The sequence below is a fragment of the Schistocerca gregaria genome, chromosome 3 (genome assembly GCF_023897955.1).
Source record: "Schistocerca gregaria isolate iqSchGreg1 chromosome 3, iqSchGreg1.2, whole genome shotgun sequence".
NCBI classification, from domain to species: Eukaryota; Metazoa; Arthropoda; class Insecta; order Orthoptera; family Acrididae; genus Schistocerca; species Schistocerca gregaria.
Window position 1 is genome coordinate 840,920,815 of NC_064922.1, and position 27,887 is coordinate 840,948,701.

At 36.5% G+C, this 27,887-nt stretch overlaps 1 protein-coding gene across 4 annotated transcripts in view; it reads right to left on the minus strand.

Annotated features, from left to right (window-relative positions):
- Positions 1-349: 349 nt before the first annotated feature.
- The window catches only part of LOC126354725 (calcium-transporting ATPase type 2C member 1), an 86,295-nt gene continuing 58,757 nt past the window's right edge, over positions 350-27,887 (minus strand). For all 4 annotated transcript variants that reach the window (XM_050004581.1, XM_050004579.1, XM_050004580.1 and 1 more), the window contains exons 12-21: positions 26,172-26,276; positions 25,915-26,071; positions 24,482-24,652; positions 22,184-22,332; positions 21,933-22,099; positions 12,060-12,245; positions 11,760-11,907; positions 11,541-11,636; positions 8,771-8,912; positions 350-6,552 (exon numbers count right to left, since the gene is read on the minus strand). In XM_050004581.1, coding sequence (XP_049860538.1) covers positions 6,431-6,552; positions 8,771-8,912; positions 11,541-11,636; positions 11,760-11,907; positions 12,060-12,245; positions 21,933-22,099; positions 22,184-22,332; positions 24,482-24,652; positions 25,915-26,071; positions 26,172-26,276 — 1,443 coding nt within the window. In that variant the 3' untranslated portion in view covers positions 350-6,430. The remainder of the gene's footprint in view (positions 6,553-8,770; positions 8,913-11,540; positions 11,637-11,759; positions 11,908-12,059; positions 12,246-21,932; positions 22,100-22,183; positions 22,333-24,481; positions 24,653-25,914; positions 26,072-26,171; positions 26,277-27,887) is intronic.

Consider the following 27,887-nt stretch of genomic DNA (forward strand, 5'->3'; position numbering starts at 1 on the left):
ATGCTTGTTCTCAACAAATTCAGCAGCCATCTATCCTCTTCCCCATGAAGCTTACTGTACAAGATTGATAAAAAAAGCAATTCAAAATCAACAGGTGAAGCTCTGGTACCAGGATGTTCTGAAGTTCCTTTATGTATGTCAGTGTCAGCAAAAATGTACAATAGAATGTATCAGAATATTGTCTGTGTAACTCAAAGAGTTTTCGACTTTCAAACAGTTTCACTGAATAAGAAATTTCTTCAAGAAAGCGGTTATGATAATTAATACATATCATGTCACACATGTAGCCAACTGAGGCTTAATTTGGGTGGACAGTGGATGCATGAACAGATATAAATAAAAACAAAAGTAACAAAGAGGTAGCAGTATATTTTCTGGTACACTGAACTTATACAAAATTAAAATTCAAAATGAGAAAAAAATGCTTTTGGTGAACTTGAAATAAGAACAAAATTAAAATAACACTGCAGATATACTGTGATTTTAAAAAGCAAAAGAAAGCTGCACAGACAGCAAATTTTTAAAAATTATTGAAACATTAATATGGCTAAAAATAAAAACTACCAAACCACTGACAAACATAAAAAAATAAATGTATAACAAATTCTTTAACATTAATGGTTTGTAAACAAAACAACATTTTCTTAAACATTATTAATTACACCCTATGAGACCACTATGTAAGAATGTTTTCATGAGGTAACAAGTACTACAAATCAAATACTGTCACTGCTTGTGTTTCCTCATTATAAAAACTAATGTCTTGCTTCCTTTACCTAAAATAATATCATTATATACACCTAGCAACAGTCAATCAAAACACACTAACTCAGCACCAAGGATAAAAATAGAACATTATCAATGAAACTATTCTTGACAACAAATACATACACATATTTGATCATGCACCAACATTTCCATTTACACATTCATGTACTACACAATCATGCTGAAACACACACTGTTGGCTAGTGGCTTCAAGATTAAACTCTCAACCACACCAGAGAACAACTGGGAATTTCACTGTATTAATATGATTTGCAGGAACAGAACTAATAAATTCATTCATTGTTTCAAATTAGCTTTACTATTTTGATCAGAACTGGTTATTGTGTTAACTAATCAAAACAGATACTTTTTCCTTATGAAGTAGCCTATTATTCGTGCACCATAACCAAGAAAACCTAATTTATTTTCAAACTGACTAATAAATACTATGGAAATAAATGTGAAAGGCAAAGAAGACAATTACCAAAATATGGGGAATACGATAAACAGCTGAAAGACAAGTGGGGGGCTTTAACAGTAGCACACCCAGAGCTACATTCTCTCCATGTTGAGTAGTAAGCTTATTAGGTGATACAGAATCAGGGGAATATAATGTTTTCACTCCCACCCTCCCCACAATTATACTGCTCTCTCCTTATGCCACTGTTTGCATTCCACCAAGGACTTTCTACTATTATACAGATTTTGTAAATATACTTTTATAAGAAACCTTGACTTTTTTTTAAAAACAGGAACAATAAACTAAAGAAGATTTTAAAAAGAAATATTAATTAAAAGTGTTGATAACTGTGTACTGTCAACAAACTACATGTGAACCAAATTAGAACTACTTATTTCTATACAGAAATATATAGAAGGCTGTCACAGTATTCTCAAGTTCTGTTTCTTTGGGGAGGGGAGGGGAGGGGAGAGGAGGGGAGGAGGGTGCGGGTAGGAAAGGCTTTACTCCTGAAATGCACTGACTAATTGCAGATCAGAATATTACCATCAAATTTGTGTTCTTGTGTAAAACTAAAAGTTATAGTCACAAAAATGCTTATTTAGCAACAAAAGAAACAAAAAAAATTGACTTCATGATTTTCAGTTAGAAGATATCCTAACCGTACAATAAAGTAAAATATCTTCAACAACACTCTTCTTTGCTGAAAATAGATAATGGGTCAGAGTTTACAACGCCATTTCACTCTTTGTTGGCCGGTAACACAAATTTTATTTAAAAAATAAACATAACAGACAAATTCATTAGCCTCTTTCTTTTACTTGAAATAATGAAGTAGTCATATAAATTTAATTTTTACTAAAAAGAAGTCAATATATTACTATGTACCCAAACTTTCTACAATTTTGTACGCACAATCTGATAACATTTCCAGCTCAAGCAGTTTGTGTTTACAATTAAAACTGCTAAGCATACTCCAATGAAGAAATGTAATTTTTCCACAACAGTATCCATCATAAACAGTCAAATGATCATCAATAAGACCTGCACCAAGGTGGCCGGACCTGCCCCGCAAGGGGCCTCCCGGCCAATTAAGCCAAACGCTCATTTCCCTTTCCATTGTTGCCAAAAAAAGCAAGCAGTGTTAATTCAAGCAAATAGTTACTGAAATTATAGGTTTCATATGGTTTCCTAACAAAAGGAGCTGAAGTGCCCGTTCTGTGGAGCTAAAATTAACTTTAGAAATATCAGGATTCTCTACAATATTTTAGAGCAATTCGTAGGATTTTATAATAAATACATAGAACAAATTCATAAGCATTAGCAGCTACAAAAGTAGAAATGTAATTCAAAGAACAAAAATTCAAGGCAAGTGAATTCAAGTAAAAATAAAGCCCGCTTTGCAAAAATACTGAATTTCAAGCTTCAAAATAAGAACTACAGGTTCCTTTTTCAGAAGCTACAGAGGCACAGTAATAAAACTGGGTTTGAAATGTTTAGAATTTAGTTACATCTTTTTCATGAAGTACACCAGTAACGTCAGAGTCTTTTGTGACCCGACCATTGTATGTACCACTTCCAGATTGTTGCAGTGATTTACTTCCTCTACAGCATGTTGCACAGAAATGAAGATGTAAATATAACATCAAAATTAATGATAAGTTGACACACCTGACAATTGAAAAAGGAGGAAAAATGGAAAAACTCAGCTTTTGTGGCTTTTATGTTTTATATTGACTGACCAAGGAAAGTATTTCCGAAAAAGAGGAATCTGTAAACATCTAATATAAATTCAAGTGTTACAAAGTCTTTTCTGAAGGTATTAGCCAGGACTGTAGCCTTGTATGGAAGTGAAATGTGGACGATAGGCAATGAATACAAGAAGAAGATAGAAGTTTTCAAAATGTGGTGATGCAGAAAAATGCTGAAGATCAGGTGGGTAGGTCAAATACCAAATAAGAAGGTACTGGAGTGAATGGGGGAAAAAAGAAATTTATGTTACTACTCGACTAAAAGAAGGGATAATTTGATAGGGCACATCCTGAGGAATGAAAGAACTGTCAAATTGGTAATGAAAGGAGGTCTGGGATGGTAAAAATTTGTAGAGGGAGACCAACTCTCGAATACAGTAAGGGAATTCAAATGGATGTATGTTGCAGCAGAAGCTTGCACAGGACAGATGAGTATGGAGAGCAGCATCAAACCAGTCTTCGGACTGAAGACCACAACAACAGACAGACCTGGTGTATCATGAGCCACTTTCCATGAGAAACTTCAACAGCTCAAATGAACAGTACAATGTTTCAGGCCAATAGCAGGCTTGAAAAAGAAAATTACAGAAAATTTGCTGCATATTTATCAAACAAACACTGTTCATGAAAACATCGCATATAAAAAGAAACAGATACAGACTAAGCTTCTACAATTCAAATAAGAAAAAGGCTACAGAAAACTGATAATTCATCAAACAAGTGCTACTACTCTTAAATTAGCTATGGAAACTTTCCTCAAAATCTACAATATCTGGTGCAACAGACTGCTTTTTAATTCAAGTCCAAATGGAAAAGTATTAAATTTTCTTAAATAACATACTTCAGTATTTCAAGAAAAGAGAACTTTGGCATTTACAAATGCAGTAATTTGAATAATACTTCTATACAACACATTATGGTCAGAACCACATCATGCACTCTGTAAATTATAGTACTTTTGAAAAAATATGCTATACATTTATTTCTAGTAAGTACACTTGTACGATTACAACTGGCTATTCAATAATCTGGTCAGTTATTAAAAGGTACACAATTCTTTGTCTGAACAGTACTGAAAAAGACACAAAATTTCTTCACAGACATCTCACACAAAGTAAAATGGAACATGTCAACTAATACTTGGCAACAGATTCTTCAATTTTTCTACCTATTTACTGTTTTTCTTATCATCCGGGACAACAAATTCTACATAAAAGAAATGTATTTATTTCCAATCTTCTGTAAATATGAAATAATCTAAAATATTAAATTTAAGAATCAATAATCTGTCTCATGTACAAGTAATTCTTGTTTTATCAAAAAACCTAGTTAAGTACTCATGACCAACTAAAATATTAACACTGTCATAGCCTTCACTTTGTGACAAGAAATTACAATATTATAACTAAATTTCTGGATTTGTTCCACAGTTCATAAATGCATTTTAAGAAAATCAAGAAAACAATCCCCAGTGTCAAATATATTGTACTTATAAAAGAATCATTATTGTATAACCTACTTCTCAGAACAACAGTTTATTAAAGATGTAACATCAGATAACAGTGCAAAGATCAATTAGAAGAATAGAAATACTGAGAAGGCGCTCTGTACTTATGCCTACACACAACACATGGAACAATGAATGTCAACAAAAACTATCTTACTATATCACACACAGTTGTCACCCCACACATATATTGACAACATTAAATGATTCTAAATAATGTCAATAGTTTTCAACATAATATATTCAATTATCACATTTGTGTAATCTAGTAAAGTTCTAAAGCATAGATGCAGTTTACTATTATTTAACTAGTGGAAATCAGTTACTTTTCTATTAGTAGTGCCTTGGCCACACATTAAGGTGACATACTTCTATAACCACAGGATAGTTTTATAGAATGTCTTACAGTACAAACTGCAATACAGGAATCTTTTGAATTCTTCCACTACATGAAATTTCACATCAGTGTGTTTTATAAGAAATGCACTAGAAACTACAGTTCTGCAACTCTGATCTATGTAAGATAACTACCAGTGAATGTCATCATGATTAAAACACTTGGCTATTATCCTGCAAGAAAGACATATTATAACAGGAGCTCACTAACCATTTTCTTCTGCACATTATGCTGGACAGAAATCTTCGGCTACAATTTTGGAATTTGCTAGCCAGTATTCATTCTTGTGCAAATGTATTTTTGAAACTGAGACTGAATAAAATGTTATGATTATCTTCATTTACAATGCAAAACCAGAACTCCACAGGCCAATAATATGGAAAGTGCAATTATTAATACACATTACAATGAATTCAACTCTAGGTTGATATGATATAAAATCAATAGACACAAATACCTAGAGTTGCAAAGATGTATCTTCTTAAGATTAAATCATTTTATCACAGCTGAAAACAGAAATTAAGAAGACAATGTTATAGGGAATGATATTAAAATACTAATGTTGAAATTTTTAATCATGGTAAAGAAGAAAACTGACATACAGGTATCACACTGTTCTCCCAGCTCTCCTCAATAAGGACCTGGTCACGCTATATAAGGCTGCATCTATTTAGGGCTTGGCCCTTTATAGAAACATCCTTTTACAAAAATCATTATAGTGGCATTAAGCAATTTTTAAGCTGGTGACAGATGCCTTGCACAGCTAGCTTCTTAAAACTTCATTCACAGCTACATTCTCTCTTAGTTTATCATCTGCAAATATTTACAGAAAGCACCAATCACTTTTCAGGATCATCTACCATCTATAAGATTATAATGTTCATTAAAGATTTACAAAGTTAGAAAAAATACTCAAAGGAAGGAAACACACACAACCACTGTATAGTGTCCCCTGTATATCACAATAAAAATGGGCAAGAGAGACACCATTGTTCAATGATGTAACAGTTCACTTTGCTTTTGTTTCAAATAAGTAACTGTCAATTCTTGCTTTCCTCCATCACAGCTCCACCTGCAGTGTTATTTTTTCAGTTGCTTGTATCTAATAAATAAAGTACAAATTAATACGAAAAATTCAATGCAAAAGCACATTACTCTCAAAAAATGTAAATAATTTATACATCCTTCAACTATGTAGAATATGCATCAATGGTACTTATCAAAAGCATTACCACAGGAAACTTCAATAACTTCTATGACAGCATGAATGTTAACTAGTGCTTATAAAAATATAAATAATGCAAAATGATGAATGAAAAATAAATATACAAATAATTGAAGTTTCCCTTAGTCACCAACAAATGCCACAAAATTCTAGTCACTATTATGGATTTTCTGAATGGTTCACCAATAAAGTCTTTCTCATTTTGATTTTTGTACCAGAAGAGACCACCTCAAGACAGAGACTGGGCTGTATACTGACAGTACCAGTTCTGTGACTGTATATTTTAGTCGACTCGGGCCTTGCTTCTGGTTTTCCTTAACTGTCATACGAAGTCAAGTTCAGATTTGAAAGACTTCTGACGCTTCTCCAGATGCCTCTCCATAAACTTCTTCAGCTCAGAAACAACAAACACCGTTGACGTCAGACTGACGAGGAACAAAATATCTGGACAAAAATGAAAGCAACATTAGGTCCTGCACTCAGAACACAGCTCTGCTGTACATGATATGATAAGGGAGGCAGCAGATAAATAATCAAGAAACATTCCTCAAAATCAATCGCTAAACATATTTAACCAACATTATAAAGATATGGCCAAAACACTATCTGTGTCAGTCCTCTCAGATGATGCATGTACATGACACAGAAATGAGAAATGAAAATAAAGAAATGCAAAAGTAGCAATGATAAAGTTGTCCTTGCGCAAACTTCCAACTGCTAAGAACAAATTCCTTCTTTTCACAGAAAAAAATCATCAAGTCCTTATCTAAACAGTCAAGTAAATTAAAGTTACTCTCATAAAAATCAAAAGACTTTCTTAAACTATGCAGGTTAACAAATTCTTAATTCAGTAACCTAGTCTGCGTGTGCATGCCATTTCTACAGAAAAGTGTCATTTCAAAAGAACTGCCTTCTCCATTTATTCAGACGCACTCTTATTTCTACATTTATGAACTGTAAAACACCACTCTTAACATAAAACTAGAACAAAAGGAAATGAGGATAAGGGGCTAGAAACGTCTGTTTACGTCCAAGCTCTCCAACTCCATTTTCATTATAAATGTTACAGGTATGTATACAACAGAAAGCAGAATATTTTAAAGACTTCATTATACAGATTTCATCTGTAGTTTTTAAAGGTATTGTTTAATTTGATGAACAAGTGAAAAGAAATCCTATTGCATAATAGCGTCATTTTGATGGAGAAACAAAGAAATTCACAAAATTGTTTGCTTATGTCTTATCACACTCTTCCCCTGTGCCCACTTTCTAAGAAGTCAACAATACAAGTAAATGATAATTAATTGAAACCCTCAGCTGCAGACAGGTGTAGTTGACATACCTCAATGGGGACAGCCGTAAATGTGTGCCCTGTATGTAGATTGTGGACAGTCGGGCCAGGAACGTGGACAGTCGGGAATGTGGGTCTCATGGGAAGCGTGCAAGGGATAAGTCCCTGCATTCACGATATTCATCTGCATCCTCGGTGGCTCAGATGGATGGAGCGTCTGCCTTGAATGGGGGAGATCCTGGATTCAGAGCGTCTGCCTTGAATGGGGGAGATCCTGGATTCGAGTCCCAGTCGGGGCACACATTTTTGGCTGTCCCCATCGAGGTATATCAACAACACCTGTCGGCAGCTGAGGCTTTCAATTAATTATCATTTATTCTAGAGAAGCTGCAAAGTCATCAACGGTATCTCTTCTTTCAAGAACAGTGACTATCTTTGTATAAATACAATTAAAAATGGGAAACAGAAATGTTTTCTCAATGTCTTATTCTGTATCCACCTATAAATACCAATCATTTGTATTTTATGGCAATCTGTGATTACTGTTTTTTCACAGAGTGAATAATAGCATGTATTTTTGTGTCCAGCTGGGCTGACAATTCTAATTTTCTATGTAATATTTAAAACCTGCTAACCCAGTTATCATCTTCCTGTGCTAAGAGAGAGTAACAACGTGTGTGTGTGTGTGTGTGTGTGTGTGTGTGTGTGTGTGTGTGTGTGTGTGTGTGTGTGTGTGGTGGGGAGCGGAGGGGGGGGGGGGGGGGGGGCGTTGCGTGTGCTCTAGAAGGCAAAGAATAAGCATGCACATAAGACCAAAACTGAAATATCATTTTTCCCTCTACACAGAACATAGTAAATGTGACAATGCCACTTTCAAAGATTGTGGAAAAAAAAAAAAAAAAGAATAAAGAATCTTCGGTTTGGCTGGACATAAAGAAACAAACATACTGTATACACACTCACCTACTGCTTCAAAGGTACCCACACAGTTGTGTATCCCATACCTTGACAAATGATGATTAATCAGGTGTCAGTAATTATAGTATGACAGTGGAATTGGGAATCCATCTGGCTATAAGAGAAATACAATTCTGATATGTTCTTTGACTCTTAAGTGCCTATACATGTATTGTTTTGTTTCAGTTTTCCTTCTGGCTAAACTGTGACTCTTCGGTTTATGAAGTTTAACTAGAAGGGAAAAATTCGTACACCAGGAACAGAAACCTTGTCTACATAAGTCACACAGTTCCACAAGGTGAATGAAATTACACTTGGAATTTCAGCTAATATCTTTAAAGTGACCTATGGCTTTCAGTTTTAGACTTCTGATTTAAAATTGTAAAAAAACTTACGGATAATGATTACTATTACCTGTAAGTGTAAGAGCTTCAGTTTGGAACACCTTCTGAAGGGGTGGGAAATAGACAACAAGCATTTGACCCAAAACAGAAAGTGTCACAGCAAGCAGAAACATTTTATTACTCAGGAGACCAACTGTGAACACTGATTTAGTCTGTAAAAGAAAGAAAAGATCACACATCAACAAAATAACACTATAAAAATACTTGCATCAAACAGAAACCAATGATTATTTCCTTGTGTGCTTGCACTTCCAAATTTTTACATTAACCTAGGGATAAGTGTACATTTTCTTATGGAAAATCATTTAGTCAATGTGCTGCATTAGAATAAGTGACTTGGTGATATACAGTACTGAGATGAGGTATGAAACAGTATACATGGTTTGTATAGCATCATGTGAAGCTGGTATGATGTACCATTAACTTTGATTGTTGTGATTACGCTTGGTTGCTTTAGATACTGTAATATATATGTGTTGTTAGGTCACTAAAAAATTTCATTACACATCATGTACTGTCTTCTCTATACCTACAAATGTCAGTGTCATGACTGCTGCTTGACCCTCCTGTCCATGGCCCCTATATAAGAGGAGCACGATGCAAAACTCACATTATTTAATTTTCACATAAATCCAGACAGGGACACCATGTTTTTTAGCTGAATGGTGCCAACATGTCTAAGAAATGTTTTCCAAATATGTAACTCAAAAGTTGTTTACAGTCATTCTTTACTTCAATGATATGAGAAAATGCACACTATCATTTTTCGTTAAACATAGGATATTGTGAAGTTACATGATTGGTAAGTTGTTGAGGACTCTAGCAGTGAAAGACTTTTTCTGAAGTAGGTATCTGCTTTCCTTAAGATATTTGATCATTTTGTCTGACTAATAGTTTCAAAGGGAAACAAATAATTTTATTTTATTCCAAATAAAGTCACTTATTCATTTATTTCACACTGAAAGTTCTGGTAGAGATGGGGAACCATGACATTATATAGTATAGTATAAGTGACTCTAAAAATGCTTGTTTGTAGCTGAAAAAGAATTCTTGTAGCTTTTTTGCAGGTTTCTTTTTCTTTTTTTCTTAAATTTCCACATTCACAACATGTTTTGGACCCAGCCCATCATCTGGTGACCTGTCAGCACTTAAAATTTGGGATTACAATTAACATTAATTTCTTCCACCTCAGCATTTCTTCACAGTAACTATTCTTCACTCTGTTTTAGTTTCCAACACCTGTCACTGTCTTAGCATCTATTTTTCACTGTCCCCGTCCCACCTCTGTTACATACAATGCACTTAGCTTTTCACTCTTACGAACTCAAGTGTGATGTTTAAGCATGATCTCTGTCTTGCATATTACCCTGTCTTCCACCTTTAAGCTCATGTTTTCAAATCACATCTGATGCAATCCCCAACAATCAGCCTGTTCTCATCCCATGCAGTAAGTCTCCCCTGACCTGCAGTTCTTGGTGACTTTCCCGAGTTCTACCCCTTTTCCTAGACCTCTCCAGTCCTTTTCCTTCACCCCTCTTCCCTTCCCTTCAATCCTTCAGCTTGAAGAAGGAGCCACAGGCTCCAAAAGCTTTCCTAATTACAAACCTATTTTATGTGTGTGTTCTGCCACCACTTGGTGAGTAGATTTTTTTATCTATCCAATTAAAAATAATACATATAATAATATAACATACAATAAATACAAATAATACATAAAATAAAAATATATAATACAAATAATAAACATCGCAATAATGCAAACACACAATTGCAAGGCTCACATACATACAAAAATAATTTTTAAAAATCGAAGATGTCAAAATAGGCAAAAATGTGCATACCATATGCAATTACATAAGCTTAAGAGGCTGTTGTAAATGCTGCACATCAAGAAATGCATTTGGTATATCAGGTGCAATAACTTTCCACTTGCAAGGACAGAAACCAACTGTACCAGAGCCAGAGCTGCAGTTAACGCACACTGTGGCCAATGTATGGCACCTTGGACTAGCACAATGCCAGGTGGCCAAATTTTTATTGCTGGCACATCAGCAGACCATGGGCTGGGCCGAAAACATGTTTCTAATGTGAAAATAAAGAAATCAAAAACAGCTACGAGATATTTTTAGCAACCAACAAGCATTTTTAGTCACTTTTGTCACTGATTCATTTCAACAGAGGACAAGAAGTATTAAAGACAGGAAATGAAACAGCTTGACTGTAGAACAAGGTCAATGTCTTCAGCTAGGACAATGCAGCTGTACAGAAACACCTTTTTGTATGTTTGGGTACTCTGTAACTCCAAAGAACGATTTGTCTCAAAGATAGGAAAGTTCTAAGTGTTATTTATGTGCCTCCAACAATTTAGGGCCTTAACTATTTGTTACCAATAACCTTGAGTGCTTAAATTATTTATACTCCACCAAGGACTTTGTCATCATATTAATAATGTAAACTATTTCATTTATGCTTTTCAATTATTAAATTGAGTAAGAAAATATGAAGTATAGACAATTAGTTTATTACATCAGACTTCAAAAGAAACTAGCAAAGAAAAAAGTTTTCTGATCTTTGAAATAGTTCTGCAGCACTAACAGAGGACTAAAAAAACAAAACTAAAGACTTTTACACTGAAACAATAGTGACTCTTAAGGGGAGAGGGAGAGAGAGAGAGAGAGAGAGAGAGAGATTTTTATTTAAAAATATATGAATCTTAAGACTGAACAATAAAATTAAATCTTTTTTCCTATTAAACTAAATTTATAAAATGAAATACAGACCTGTGACCGGCAGCTAAGGGCATTGAACATGTCGAAGAATACAAAACATGTGAATGTCATTGTTGTGTCCCTTGGTGTTATAACATTATCACTCATCTGTAAAAGTAGAAAATGTGTTAGTCCAGAGGGAAATAGTGCAGCACAAGACAAACTCTTGCAGCCCAAGACAAACTTTTATCACCAGAGAACCAAAAATTACTAGGAACATTTTCACAGTACCTCTCTCTTGAAAACCCATAAGGTTCCAGCTATAATTATAAGAGCTGACAACAGCACATTCAGTATAAGTGATTTGGTGATCATTGGCTCCTTAACATTTCTAGGTTTTTGTTTGGTGACATCCTTGTCTACTGGTTCAACGCCAAGACTAGGAGAAAAACAGTTCATTAGTAGCCACCACTGAAGGAAAGAATGTAATAAACAGCAGCTCATTAAATTAATAATATCTCTATGCCTTATATTAGCTATAAAAAAGAGTTAACTAGTTTTTGGTGGAAAATTGCTAGATAAGCAACTAACCTCTGAGCTGGTGGACCATCCATAATAATATTAATCCACAGAATCTGCATTGCATTTAAAGGATTTGGTATTCCCATCAAAGTTGAAAGTGCTATAAGTGAAAGAGCTGCTATACTTGTACTCAGCTGAAATCTAACAAAATTTCTGATGTTGTAGAATATACCCTTCCCTTCTTCTATTGAAGATCTGAAAGTTGAAGAAAAATCATATTTTTTAATACTTATACGAGTTTAAGACAATGTAAAACAAAATATTAAATAACTGCTCTCTAGGTGAATAAATTCACTACAACAAAGGAAAATCTATCGTCAATCCAAAAGTTGGTTAAAACACAATAATGTTTTACTATGCATGTCCCTATTATATGCAGTATACTGCTGCTTCCTTCAACCTTTTTTAACTGACCTATCCACCCAGTTATAAGGAGACCTACAGTTTAACTTGCATTTCAAATCATGGTGCAACTCAGCATTTTTCACTTTAACAAGCATTGCCAGAGGTGGAAGAACTGACAAATAAAAGTCCTGGGACTGACTGGGAATCAAACTCAAGGTCTTTGAAGCCATATGCTGGCACTTTGCCACTGAGCCATTGTATAAACAAACAAAGATGAAAAACGGGAATTTTTCAACAGCACATGATAGAGGGGTGGCACATAAACAGAGTGACACTAGCTGTTGCTCTTTTTCTAAACCAAGTATGCAGACCTACATGTACACATGCAGAAGGTTACATTATAAAAAGAACAAAAGCTTAAAAGCTAGTGCCATATTCTTATCTGCTACCTAGGTCTACGTGCCACCCGTCAGTCAGCTGCATGTGTGTTTCTCCTGGTATCATCATCATCATCATGATCATCATCATGATCATCATCATGATCATCATCATCATCATCCAGTTTAAGGCAAAAACCGTCACTTGAGGTGACAAGCTGAGAGTGTCATTTAAGTGCAAGATTTGTATACAGTTTGTACCATAACAAGTAGAGAAAACTGTCATGGGTTAAAGTATTCGAGGGAAACGGGGGAGAACGATAAGTTTCCTGTGTGGAAAAAGTTCTCAAACTGGTCCTGATTATCGTAACTTTTTTGTAAGATTTATGAAAGAGAACTTTACTTAAGTGCCTCACCAATACAACACTGTCTTCAAGTACAAAACACGTAACAACTTGTACAAACATTTATAAAGACTTTTTCAGTTCCCTCAAAAGTTTTATAGAACCATCCCAAAACATGAATGCGACTATTATTCTTGTTACGTCACCAAGTACCAAGCAGTGATTCTCTTAAACTATAAAGAGGAAAAAATTTCACTTGGCTTAGGATTTGGTTCATCCCCCCAGAACAGCTATAAATTAGTCATCTACTTTTCCCAACACTGTAGCTCAGTGCTACTGTGTGGTGGAAGAAACCATGAACCAATTATTCCTGAGATTTTGCCATGAGCTTGCCAAGCCAAGTAAACTTTCCACTACAGAAACCTGGAAGGTTGGTAGACAAAATGTCCCATGGGAACACCATGCTGTTAAGACAGGCTAATGCTGACTGTACTGTGAATTTAAGGTTTACTAATGCCAAGTTAAATCAGACTTCCAAGGATATCTACCAGTAATTTGAGTACCTAACAGGAATTTATGATGAAAAAAGTGAGATGGATTTACTAACTAATGTTGGGGTTGTGATGCGGTGCATAGCTGCTGTATCCAACAATGCTTAGGGTAACGCACTGGTAAATCTAATGACCATTATTTTGACTCTTCATAGCTCTGTTGCAGTCTTTCATATTGTTTCCACATTCTCTAATGAACAGACTTCAGTAACCTGTGGCTGGTACTGTATTACTCTGCTTTCCACAATAAATTGTGGATTTCAAATAACAATGTATTAATATACCTTTTTGCCCATATTTCTCATGTTATATTAAAATACAACGTAAAATGTCTGTAGATACTCTTACATTTTCTGATGTTTACAGTATGTCAGTCCCTGAGTCAAATAACTTATCTCCATGGTTACCACATTTTACTTCTGTCTCATTCTCCTTATCGTGTCCTTTATTTCACTCCCTGCTCTGCTTCTAAATCTTTGGGTAGTTTTCATTCCCTTCTATTCCAACCCACTTCTAATCCCCTGCACAGAGTTTCCATTCAGCTCTCATGGTCATTTTATTTTTCTTACTTTTCCATTTGCAATTTTCCCTATTTTGCTTCATATCTCACCATTCCATACACACCATTTTGATCTCTCTGTTCCTGACCAATAGCTCACTTTCATTTTACTACACTTTTACAAGTGTAACAGTGATTCGAGTAAGGAAGTTCTGCCAGGCATAATAGGAGTGCAGGTAGGGACATCCCAATATTACCTACTGATACTTAATGTTTCTACATTTATGCCAACAGAATCTTAAGAAACATCAATAACTGAAGTGAAACATGTGAAGCAGAGAGGATAACCTTTAGTTATTAGCTTAGTGAGTACAGAGGAATTTCACTTAATGAGCATTTCCCATGCGCAATTTGTGTAACGAGCAAAACAAATGGTAAAAAAAATTAATTTGCTTAACAAATAATGTTTCACATAATGAGTGATGACGATTTACTGTTATGTCACCAGCTGTGTGCGAGGCGGAGGAAATGTTCAACAATAGGAACACATTTCATTGTTGTCAGCATATGAACAATGTCTTTAATATGTACTGCAGTTTGGGTTTAGCGCTCTTTCTGCTACCACCTTAGTGCAGCTTGTGATCACACTTTTTCTAAACTTGTGTTCACAGTGTTTTTTTTTCCCCTGTGCAAATTTTAATACGATAAAGCCCCAAGAAGATGACCATAAAAGAAAGAAAATGAGCTTAGAAATGAAACATAAAATCATTAAAACATGCAAATGTGATGTGAGTGTTGCTGATTTAACAAGCACATACAATCAGTCTACATCAACTATTTGCACTATCCACAAGAACAACAAGAAGATTAAGGAGATACATGTTTCCAAGGGAGTGACAAGAGTATCTAAACAATGGTTTTGTATTCTGGACAATGTCGAAGGTTGTTCCTTATACGAATAAATGAAAAGCAACTGCAAGGTGATGCTGTTAAGAAGATCATCATTTGCTAGGCGGTGAGAATGATTTTATTGAAATCATTAAGAGGACGCTAGAATCATCAGCATTCGAAGAAGTGTTGGAGGGAAGCCTTGGGTGTTTTGTGAAGTTTAAGAGCAGAACTGGCATCCACAGTGTCATGCGGCACGGAGTAGTAGCCAGCTCCATCACAAAGGCACCAGAGAACTTCATCAGCAATTTCAAGATGCTTATAAATTGTGGGGGCTATCTGCTGCAACAGGTTTTTAATTGTGACATGACGGGCGGTCTATTCTGGAAAAAGATGCTGCAGCATATCTTTATAACATCAGAGGAGAATACATTGCTGGGTCATAAGCCAATGAAAGACCATCTCACACTGCTATTCGGTGCCAATGCAAGAGGAAATTTGAAAATTAAACCGCTGCTTTACCATTTGGGAACTAAGAGCCTTCAAGAAATGTAAAGACCAGAATAGCAGGTTAAATGTGTCCTGGAAGTCCAACAGCAAGGTCTGGGTGGCTTGTGACCTTTCTGTGATTAGATCAATGAAGTGTTTGGTCCTTTGGTGAAAAAATATTTGCTTGAGACAAATCTGCCACTCCATGTCTTGCTTGTTATTGACAACGCTCCTGGCCATTTTCCAAGTCTACAAGACCACCTCCGTGAAGAATTTCATCAAGATCCAATTTCAGCCTCCCAGCACCACTCTGTTACTCCAGCCTGTGGACCAGCAGATTATTTCCAACTTTAAGAAGCTCTACACTAAAGCACTCTTCAAGCTTTCCTGTGAGGTGACTGAAGCTCAGAGAATTTTGGAAATATCACTTCACTTCAGCATTGTTGCCTGCATCATAGTGACCAAAAAGGCATTGGAAGGGTTTGTCAAGAGAATTCTCACTTCTGCTTGGAAGAAGCTACGGCCGGAGTGTATCGTCGAATGTGGCTCTGAGGCACTTGAGTCAGTACCTGTGGAGCCTGTAGTCGATGCGATTGTGTCTTTGGCCAAGAGCATGGAACTAGAAGTGGATAACAGTGACATCAATCAGCTTGTGGAAGGTCACAGCCAAGAAATGACCACTGAGAAGCCTATGGAGTTGCAGTGTATTTCACAGCAGGAAGTTGTTGAGAGGAGTTCTTCACAGGAGGAGGAGGCAGGGGCAGTGCTAACAGCAAACCAGCAATCTTGTGGCGCAATAAGAAAACTGCTGGAAGCATGGGAATCGATTGCATCATACATTGAAAACTGTCACCCCAATGAAGTAGTGGCTACGCGCTACAAATTTGTTTGACACTAATGCTGTGTTGCATTTTCACCAAGTGTTGAAGTGTCGGCAAAAACAAATGACTGTAGACAGCTTCCTAATAAAAAAGAGAATTTGTTGTGTATTGTGAATAATAAAGCACATAATACTCTGTGTATAATTTTCTTTGAATAAATGGCACGAATAAGATAAAACTTTTGGTACTTTATCTGTATGGAATGCATTATTGTATTTTACATTAATTTATATGAGATAAATTGTTTGACTTAACTACTGTCTGTTTTGCACTACGAGTACGATTCTGGAATGAATTATGTTAATTATGTGTGGTTTCACTGTATTAAATCTATGTAGTACACAGGAAACAAGTGCAGAAATAAAACCTAATACCATATATAGTCTACACTGAATTTACAATTTTCAGCAACATTTTGTGTGTGTACCTACCTCAAAAATCAGTGCTTTTGTCTTAAAGCTTGTAATTGTGCACTGTAACAATGGTATGTATGTGATGCATAAAATTTACATCAAGGCTACATTTTTATTTCTGATTGGAAAATTTATCATTTACTGCTCATGTTTGCATTTGTGTATGGTATGTAAACATGGTACAATTTCTTTATTTCAGGTTTTATTCTACACATGTCCTTTCATGTTAAGGACAAGCCTAACACAATAAAGAAAGCAATTAATGCCCTATAATATTGTTGGTGGAGATACTTCTACTGAAGTTTCTAGTGGAAGGTATGTACTATTGGTCTCATGTTTCCATACAATGTTGCCAACAAGATTAATATATTTTGAACTTCATGCCAGCTGTGAACTGAGTAAATTGAGAATACAGGTGGGCCCCAGTTTTTGGAGAACTGGATCATAAAACTTCACATGGCTTTCAGTGATATTGCAGCTGGGCAGATGTGTGCCTTTTGTGTTGATCAATCAATCAGCCCCTTGTCTCACCTGGGTTAGTGGTCTCCTGCTGCTGTCCTTGCAGCACTTATCTTACACAGTTCGACCTGAGAAGTGGAGAGTGGCTGGGCATTTATAAAAAATAAGTCTGAGATGTCATTCAAACCATTACTTAATTAAATTATCTAATATAAAAAGTTTTCAACTTGGTATCTGATGCTGAACGGTGAGCAACTGCCAACTATGTCCCGTTCAGGAGCAAATTTATATATATCTCAACCTGCAGGAAGTAGAAAAGGTCCAGCCCACACACAGCCTTTGTTTGTTATACATCAATTTGGGTTCCACAGTACTGCAGTCTTCGCAGTGAAGACAACAACAAAAATAGCAGTTAAACATATACTTCTTCCCAAAAGGTTAAGAGAATGAAAGAATGGACGAGCAGATGAAAAATTCAGATAGTGTAAGGAGATGACAATTTACTTGTGATGGGGAACTAGAATTAGACAGATAGCTACAAAACATTTATCAGAAAGCTTAAGGGGGCGATGTACATGAAATTTGACACTTTCTGTTTTCTACTGCTTAATGTACTTTGGTCTTTCCTGAACATTTTTGTATATAATACATTGAAATCAGACAATTGTGAGACCATCAAATAATATTTTGAATGTTGACATGTGACTACTGTCAAATTTCGTGGCTACGCATATACTGCCACAACTGAGCAGTCATATCTTGGAAACTACACAGTCTAGAAGACTGTGAATTGCTTTGTTTTGTGCCTACTGCTATGTCTCAGAAGTTGGCATTACAAATAAATAAATCAGGCCTTTGTTTCTGATACTAGTTTTTGTTGAAAGTTGTGCAATTATCAGCTATTTTTGTAGTAAGCTAACTTCTATTGATTTTTATATGTAAATAAAATGACTAAGTGTAAACGTAACTTCAAGAATTGCAAATTTGTGGGTAACAGATATGTGAGACCTGCATTTTCTTCTGAAGTACTTGAAAACACATGTTCTAGCAGTGAAGCAAACGACAATAATGTTTCTGAAGTGACCACGCCCCCTAGTGAATTGAAAAGGAAAGTAACTTTAGAAATGGGTGACAGTGGTATAAGTAATGATATCATGGACAGCATCATTATTGATCTGCAAACCCTTGCACAAGTTCTTCCTGAAACTCTCTCTTGCTGCCTTTATAATGTGGTGGTGAAAAACTTTATGAGGATATTAGAGCTATAATAGGTGTCGTGTCTAGATCAATTATTTAAGTGCAAAAACAAAAAAGCATTTCATACCTTATCAAAGTGTTCAGGTAATGACTTGTATGAAACTAATGTGAGACTGTTCTATGGTCTTAGATGCATTGGTAAAGGTGCAAGGGCTGGTAATGTTCTCTGCACTGTGTTGAATTTGCCAAAACCACCTTCTGCGTGTACAAAATATGTAGCAGCAATTGGGGACTTTGTAAATACTATGGCTGAAGATTCAATGGTTGCTGCTACATCAGAAGTTGTTGAACAAAATAAGGATGACACAGACATCAGCACTGCTGTGAATGGATCCCGGCAAAAGCGTGGGTTTAGTTCTAAAACTGGTTTTATATTTGCAATAATAATTGACACTGGAAAAGTTTTGGATTTTGAAGTTCTCAGAAAGTACTGCCAAGGTTGTACAGTGAACCGGAAGAACAGATTACTTCATAAGCAGCAGTGTATAAAAAATTATGATGACAAATGCAGGAATGGAGAGGTAAAAGGAGCAGTTAACATTTTCCAGTGTTCGCAAGAGGGAAGAGGTGTCAGATATGTGAATTACTTAGGTAATGGAGACGGCACGGCTATCACTGCAGTACAAAACAGTAAACCATATGATGTTTCTATAGATAAACTTGAGTGTGTAGGACATGTTAAGAAAAAGATGGGAACACATCTGCATAAACTAAAAACCAAGCTGGGTAACAAAACTGTCTCATGGCAAGACAATAAAATTTGCTGGAAGACTAACGAACAAAGTAATTGATGAATTACTGGAATATTATGGGAAGGCCATTAGAGATAACTGTGCTAATTTAGAGAAGATGAAAAGAGCTGTGTGGAGCACTTTCTTTCATCGAATATCAACTGATGAAAAGCCATGTCCTGCTTGGAGTCCACCTCCACCAAACACTTGATGTAAATATAGGCAAGCTGAATTTTCTGGCACCCTGCATGAATTTACACATAAACATTCTATTCCTTTGGTAGTAACGGAGGCAGTCAAATCTATTTACAGAGATTTAGCAAATCCTGAGCTACTAAAGAAGTGTTTACATGGGAAGATCCAGAATGTGAATGAGTCCTTCAGTAACGTTGTGTGGTGCTGTGTGCCTAAAAATGTATTTCTTGGTCTTATGGCTGAAAGAAGTGTCTGGTGCTGTAATAACTATTAATGGTGGGAACTATGAAAGAGTTAAGGTTCTGGAGAAGCTATGGTAAGATTTGTGACATTGAAGAAGACAGACTATGCAGGGCAATTCTACTAAAAACAGATTAAACCTCAATATCTGTGAACAACATTTTTTTTTTTGCAATACATGACCCATTTTCAAAAAAAGTACTGATGGTAGGGACTTGAAATTTTGACAGAATGCCAAGTGTGAGATTAAACACATGTTATTGTTGTTGTGGTCTTCAGTCCTGAGACTGGTTTGATGCAGCTCTCCATGCTACTCTATCCTGTGCAAGCTTCTTCATTTCCCAGTAACTACTGCAACCTACATCCTTCTGAATCTGCTTAGTGTATTCATCTCTTGGTCTCCCTCTATGATTTTTACCCTCCACACTGCCCTCTAATACTAAATTGGTGATACCTGGATGCCTCAGAATATGTCCTACCAACCGATCCCTTCTTCTAGTCAAGTTGTGCCACAAATTTCCCTTCTCCCCAATCCTATTCAATACCTCCTCATTAGTTATGTGATCTACCCATCTAATCTTCAGCATTCTTCTGTAGCACCACATTTCAAAAGCTTCTATTCTATTCTTGTCCAAACTATTTATCGTCCATGTTTCACTTCCATACATGGCTACACTCCCAAACACATATGGAACTAGAATAATTAAAATATCCTGAGTTCTTTTGTTTTATGTTCATTTATTTACAAAATTCTGTCAAAAATTGAGTGTCTGAAAAAAAGACAATATGCCCCGCAATACAATTTTAGTAACAATTCTAATTCAGTGTATCTGGAAAGATGCATTCAATAATTATGTAAAATTTTAAGTTGATGTGTTAAAAAGTTTCCAAGATATTGGGTCACAAAATTTGATACTTTAATATTGGCAGAATAGGACATACAATGCCCCCTGAAAAACTTTTTCATTCTATTTGTGTGACTATCAACTATGAGGATATTACTCCTCCCATTACTTTTATTCCACATTATATCACATCCACTGTCTCTTCAAAAACTTTAATCTCAACAGGATGTAGCCATGTCATATTTTTTTGTCAAAAACTATAGTTTTCACACGTATTAAAATCCACAGCTGGACATGTTGATGGATATCCTCCTTCCACAGAGAGTTTTGACTTTGCAGCAGAGAGTATGCCCGTTTGGAACTTCCTAGCACATCAAAACTCTGTGTTGAATCAGGATTCAAACCTGAGAGTTTTGTATATCATGAGCAAGCACCCTACTGATCAAGCCAACAAAGCACCACTTAGAGCCCACCCTCAAAGCTTTATTTCTACCAGTACCTCATTCCCTATTTTTTAAACTTTGCAGAATTTCCCCTACAGACCTTGCAGAAAGGTCCTAGAAGATAGGATACTGTGTAGAGATGGCTTAGTCAAAACTTAAGGGATTATTTTCAGAATAAATTTTCATTCTGGAGTGAACTGTGCACTGATATGAAACTTCCTGGCAAATGTGAGCAGTGTGCTGGATCAGGACCCCAACCTGGAACCTTTGAGAAGTTTGGATGGCAGGCAAAGAGGTATCGGCATATGTCCGCTGTGAGCCAGGTCATGTGTAGTGCTTGGATAACTCCATTGGTAGACCACTTGCCCACAGATGGCATAGGTTCTAGGTTTGATTCTTGGTCCAGCAAACAGTTTTAATCAACCAGGATATTTCAGAATCACACTTGCCTCATTTTCATACAACCATACCAAAAGCAAAAAAGTTCAGTGTACTGGAAAGTATAAACGACTGATAATAAAACTCAGTAATTTATATAAACAAAATATATATAATACCACACATCAAAAACTCCAATTTTAGAGCAATAAATGAATAAAAACAATCAATTGTAAAAGAAAGATTTGCAGATGAGTAAAGGGCTAAGATGGTTTTAAGAGAAGCACTCTATATTAAAGGGTACCTCTGCCCCAAGTATATAATGTCCACTTTTTATATTAGAAATATTCACATAAAAGAAAATACCACTGATCATGTGAAACCACTTTTCTACCACCCCTGGGTAAAACTTTGCTAAGAGCAACATGGCTCATGGTCTTTCCAGATAAATCTCATTTTCTGTGCATCATTAAAGTATTATTTCCATAAAAATGAGTTCACAAGAAAATTACTTATCTTTATTTTTAATACATATAATGTTACTTACATAATGGTGTGAAAATCATCATCAACAAGAATCATGTCTGCTGCTTCTTTGCACACATCCGTCCCATTCTTTCCCATTGCAATTCCGATGTCAGCTTTCTTCAGAGCTACGCCATCATTTACTCCATCTCCTGTCATTCCAACAATCATGCCATTCCTCTGAAACGCCTGATCACAAACAACATAAAACGATAAAGCTCACAGTTTCTGCAGAAATAAATAGTGTGAGAAATATTGTGCAATCTGAATTACCTTAACTATACATAGTTTGTGGCGTGGAGTGACTCTGTAAAACACGCTAACACTGTTCACTATCTGTTCCAGCTGATGATCAGTCATTGAGTCTATCTGATCTCCGGACAGTACCTGGCTGTGGATAGTATCTAGGCCAATCATTGAAGCTGCAAATAAAGAATTAAATCTTATTCCAGAATACAGTTGCACACTATACCAGTTAGAGAGATACTGTTCAATATTTGCAAAAATAAGCATTTATATGTTAAAACTGAAGATTTACCACACCACACAAACTTAATTGCACCTATTTCTGATCTCTTTTATGAATGTTTCTGTCACAATGTTCTATAAATTATTCTATAGAAGGTGCTACTGAAACATGAAGATATCGCTAGAAAGAATCTGTATAACTGTGACCATCTCTCTAAACAACACTGGCTGGTGAATATCAAGGCAGCACAGAAGGAAGGTGTTAATACTGCAATGTGGCAATCTTTGCTGGAATAGGCTTGGTCGTTACTGACATGGGCAGGGACATCTGGCAGTAGGTGATACAAGGCAAAGAATTTTGTCAACTGACTTTCCAACCATAGAACAATAAACCATACACCTTGATTTTACCCCCTGAAGCATATGTTATATAAACACAAACAGATGAGCATTTGAAAGTGATCTAAGAAAGCATCTGATGCATAACAACACACTTCCACAAATGTTGACTCAGAAAAATAAAACTGGCTGAATTTGGAAGAAGATTAAGAAATGGGTTAAATTTCCTGTTGACAATGAAGCAATTAAAAATAGAGCATATGCTTGGACTGGGCAAGAATGAGAACAGAAGTCAGCCAAGTCCTCTTCAAAGAAACCAATACAGAATTTGCATTAACTGGTTTAGGGAAATCACAGAAAACTTAAAAACCGTTCAGCAGATGATGATTTGATCATGTTCCTCCTAAATGTGAGCCCTATGCTTTAACTACTGTGTTACATTCTTCAGTAGTTCATATTCAAGCATAGGGTTCATGAACATCCTCACTAATTACCTGTTTAAACCTATCATCAGGATACAAACACTTTGAAAAGACAAAGGAGACTTTAAGAGAAAAGATATTGAAATACACAAATGGTGTACAACAAGTTGCCCAGGAGTGGAGATGTATGGATATAAAAAACTGAGTCTAATGACAATTTTATGAAAAGGATAGATTACTGCTCAACATGTAGTGGAGATGCTTAGTCATAGATAGGCACAACAAAAAGACTGTCAAACAAGTAAGCTTTCAGTCAAAAAGTCAAAAATGCCTTCATCAGAATTAGACGACAACACACACACACACACACACACACACACACACACACACACACAGAGAGAGAGAGAGAGAGAGAGAGAGAGAGAGAGAGAGAGACACAGAGAGAGAGAGAGAGAGAGAGAGAGAGAGAGATATCAGAGTCTCTGGCAGTGAGTGACGTGTGTCAACCCAGTGGTTTTATTTCACAACTCATGCCTCATCCATCTCAACAGTTTGATTGTATTCTTTTTAAAATGATCACAACAAAGCTCATAAATGTGTTATTGCAACTGTTTTTGATAAACATTCCGCAAATGAGGCACTCCTCAAGTGCCAAATTTTCTCAGAGACAATTATTTACATGATGCTGAACAAATTAATCTCCTAACATGTACATGCCATCAGCTATTTCACCATTAAAATTCCACTTCACTACTGTGCAATTCATCAATAATATCCTTTGTGGTTGCAGTTTTGGTATGTCCTTAACGAGGATCATCTGCAAGTATGGCATGCTTGAAGAGTGCCAGTGATTTCTTAAGTAATTGAAAAAGAAGGAAAGCACTTCTCATAAATATTCACCACGTCTGGATTGATTTCCATGGTGATAAACTATCTGAAATGAAAATCCTATGACAGGTTGGTATTCCAGTCAGTCTTTGTGAACGAAACACCTGATTTATCTACTTTAAAAACCCACATAAAGTATTTCTCAGTTCCAGTTGAAATTTATATTTTGGGGAACATATATCAATACAAGAAAGTGTCACTGATTTCAGCATCATCTCTGAGAGGGAGCAAGAACTTTTTCCTCACATTCTGATCAGTTGGTAGTTTAGCCTTTAATTTTAATAATTTAAGTCATTTAACAGAAGATATGGAATTATTTAAATTGTGAGCCTTTGGATAAACACTGCACCTAGAATTACATGACTGAAAACTGTAATTTTTGGGACAGTGAAAGTAAAATAATTAAAACAATGTAAGATAACTTTAAAGACTTCTTGCTGGAGCACTTTCTTACCTATAGCAGTTGCAGTTTCCTGTGCATCTCCTGTTACTAGTGTTACTTTCACACCAGACTGCACTAGTGTTTGTATTGATTCTCGTACAAATGGTCTGGGTGGATCACAGATGCCCACTAGGCCGGTGTAAACCAAATCTTGAAGTGAACTGCCTCTTGCCATTCCCATCACTGGGTAAAATTCAGAATGATATCATTAAATTAACACAAAGTGTTGTCACAAAAATATTGCACAAAACATTTATTTTAGCAACTACACAGTTATCCAAAACAATATTTATAAGCACATAATTGTCAAAGGTCATTACAATACAGTTACTGTCAGTCACATTAGGAATGCACCTTACTTTAACAAGAATGAAAATGGAACAGCAGTTCAACTTTAAGTCAATCTACACTGAAGAGAGAGAGCACTATTTCAATTATATTTATGAAAAGAATTTAGTAGTTAATTTATGAAAGGTCTCGTTCTGACATAACAATGATATTTTCTCAGAGTCACTGTAATTTGGTGGAAACATGACAAAATGTTGTACACACTGTGTTTGTGTATAAAATACAAATTATTTTGAACAGTATTCACTTGCGATTCACTGAAACAGAAATTACGGAACAGTGCTATTAGATATAGAATTTTTCTTATTTTCAAGTTGTATCCCTAGTCTTCTGAACTCTTAAGAAAGAACAAGATGGGAAGCAAGGAGGAGGAAATGGTATACACACGGCAGAAGCAAGTTCTGCATTCAGAGTTAGAGAAGCAGTAAGAAAATAATCTTAACCAACAAGTTACTGCATCATAAAATTTTAAAGTGAAACAGTTATCCACTGAGAAAGGATATTAACAGTCTAAATGTAAACAGTTTCCAAGGAGACAAGAGGATGAAGGGGGGAGGGGGGAGGCAATGGCATTTTTCCAACAAGTACAAATAAAGTGCGCTCACATGCATGAACAAAAAACCATGAAAACAAATCTATAGGCATGGGCAGATGAAATGATATGTTAAGATTGGGGCAGACAGAAAAAGAAGGGGCAAAAAGCTAAGAATTCAGCTTAATAATATACTCTGAGCATACAGCAGTTCCACAAGACAGAGATTCCTGTTTAGAGAGTTCAGATGGGAAATGAAACTGTTAACTATCAACTCAAACTTTTTTTCTGCTGCTCTGCAACAAAAGCACAAAAATCCCTCATTGTGTATGTGACTTACATCTGTTGTTGCAACTATTACATGCAGCTTTTTATTTGAAATGTACAAAAATAATTTCTGTGATGGAAAATATTGAAAGATACAGAAACATATTATTATAAAAATTGTTTGCTTTTTCCGTAAGTATTCTCTACAGTCTTCTTAGTCATCATTTGCTTTCAATATATTAAAAATAATCCTCTGTTAATTCATCAGGCACTCCAAGTCACAGCCAGTAAACCTTACCTCTGAGACCCTTTCTGCCAATCTCATATGCTTCAGCAAGGTATTCCTGCTCTTTCTTAGCGTTGAGGGGTTGTACTGTACCATTTATTAAGTATTTTGTACATTGCTGAAGAACTTTCTCAAGGGCTCCTTTCACAAAGTAGGTCTCCTCTTTGTTCTGAAAAGGTAAGCACAGTTAGTCACTGTAGACCTCATTTCTCACATTATATACACATGAAAATCACACTGAATATCACAAAAAAATTTCTTGCACTTACATCACCATACTTAGGCACACATTTCACAGCCATCATCTTCTGTTCGGAACTGAATGGGTACTCTTGGAGTCTAACATATTTGTCTGCCACACCATACATCCCATGCTGCAAGGTAAAATAGAAAAAAAACATTTTTAATAAACACTCCTCAGGGAGTGAAACCTGTTCATTCTGTGATTAGTAAAGTAGAATGCAGCACACAGAAAACCGATGTACTCAAAAACGAAGACACCATAATTCTGCACATTCCATTGCACCAGAACAACATTAAACTTACTTGTTTACATTGTTGAGAGAAAACTTTACTAAAAACTAACAAATAGAATGCAGTGATGTGGAGTCGCAGATAGGCACAACAAAAAGACTGCCACAATTAAAGCTTTCGGCCACTGACCTTCGTAACTCACTCCCCCCCCCCCCCCCTCTCTCTTTCTCACACACACACACACACACACACACACACACACACACACACACACACACGGAACTGCAGTTTCAGGCAGCTGAACCCACACTGCGAGCAGCAGCACCAGTGCACGTTAGGAGTGGCGACTGGGTGGGTTTAAGGAGGAGGCCAGGGCATGCAGGGGAAGGGATAGTACAGTGGGAGTGACGGACAGTGAAGTGCTGCAGGTTAGATCGAGGGGAGGGTAGAGGTGGTGAGGGGGGAGGGGGTGGCAACATCGGAAAAGGAAAGAAATAAAAGACTAGGTGTGGCGGTGGAATGACAGCTGTGTAATGCTGTAATGGGAACAGGGAAGGGGCTGGTTGGCTGAGGACAGAGACTAACTAAGGTTGAGGCTGGGAGGGTTACAGGAATGTTGGATGTATTGGAGGGAAAGTTCCCACCTGTGCAATACACAAAAGCTGGTTTTGGTTGAAAGGATTCATATGGTACAAGCTGTGAAGCAGTCACTGAAATGAAGGATATCATGTTTGGCAGCGTATTCAGCAAACAGGGTTGTCCACTTTTTTCTTGGCCACAGTTTGTCACTGGCCATTCAGGTGGACAGACAGCTTGCTGGTTGTCATGCCTACACAGAATGTAGCACAGTGGTTGCAGCTTAGCTTGTAGACCACATGACTGGTTTCACAGGTAGCCTGCCTTTGATGGGATATGTGATGTTAGTGTCTGGGATGGGAGTAGGTGTAGGTGGTGGTGGTGGTGGTGGTGGTGGTGGTGGTGGTGGTGGTGGTGGTGGTGGTGGTGGGAGGATGTATGGGATAGATTGTGCATCTAGGTCTATTACAGTGGTATGAGCCACGAGATAAGAGATTGGGAGCAGGGGTTGTGTAAGGATGGACGAGTATATTGTGCAGGTTCAGTGGACAGTGGAATACCACTGTGGGAGGGGTGGGGTAGGATGGTGGGCAGGACATTTCTCATTTCAGGGCATGACGAGAGGTAATCAAAACCCTGACAGAGAATGTCATTCAGTTGCTCCAGTCTTTGGTGGTACTGAGTTACAAGTGGAATGCTCCTCTGTGGCTGGATGGTGGGACTTTGGGAGGTGGTGGGAGACAGGGAGGTGGCATGACAATCAACAAGCTTTGCAGTACAAAGTTGTAAAATTCCAAATTCCCATCAAGTGGTAGTAATTCTGAAAGGGCGCTTGACCAGAAAAAATGCTATTCCATATTTCCAGAGCTGGTGGGTAATTGTGAACTGTGCATGTTCACTTCCATTTTCCATGTTTTTTCCAGGTTCAACGGCCG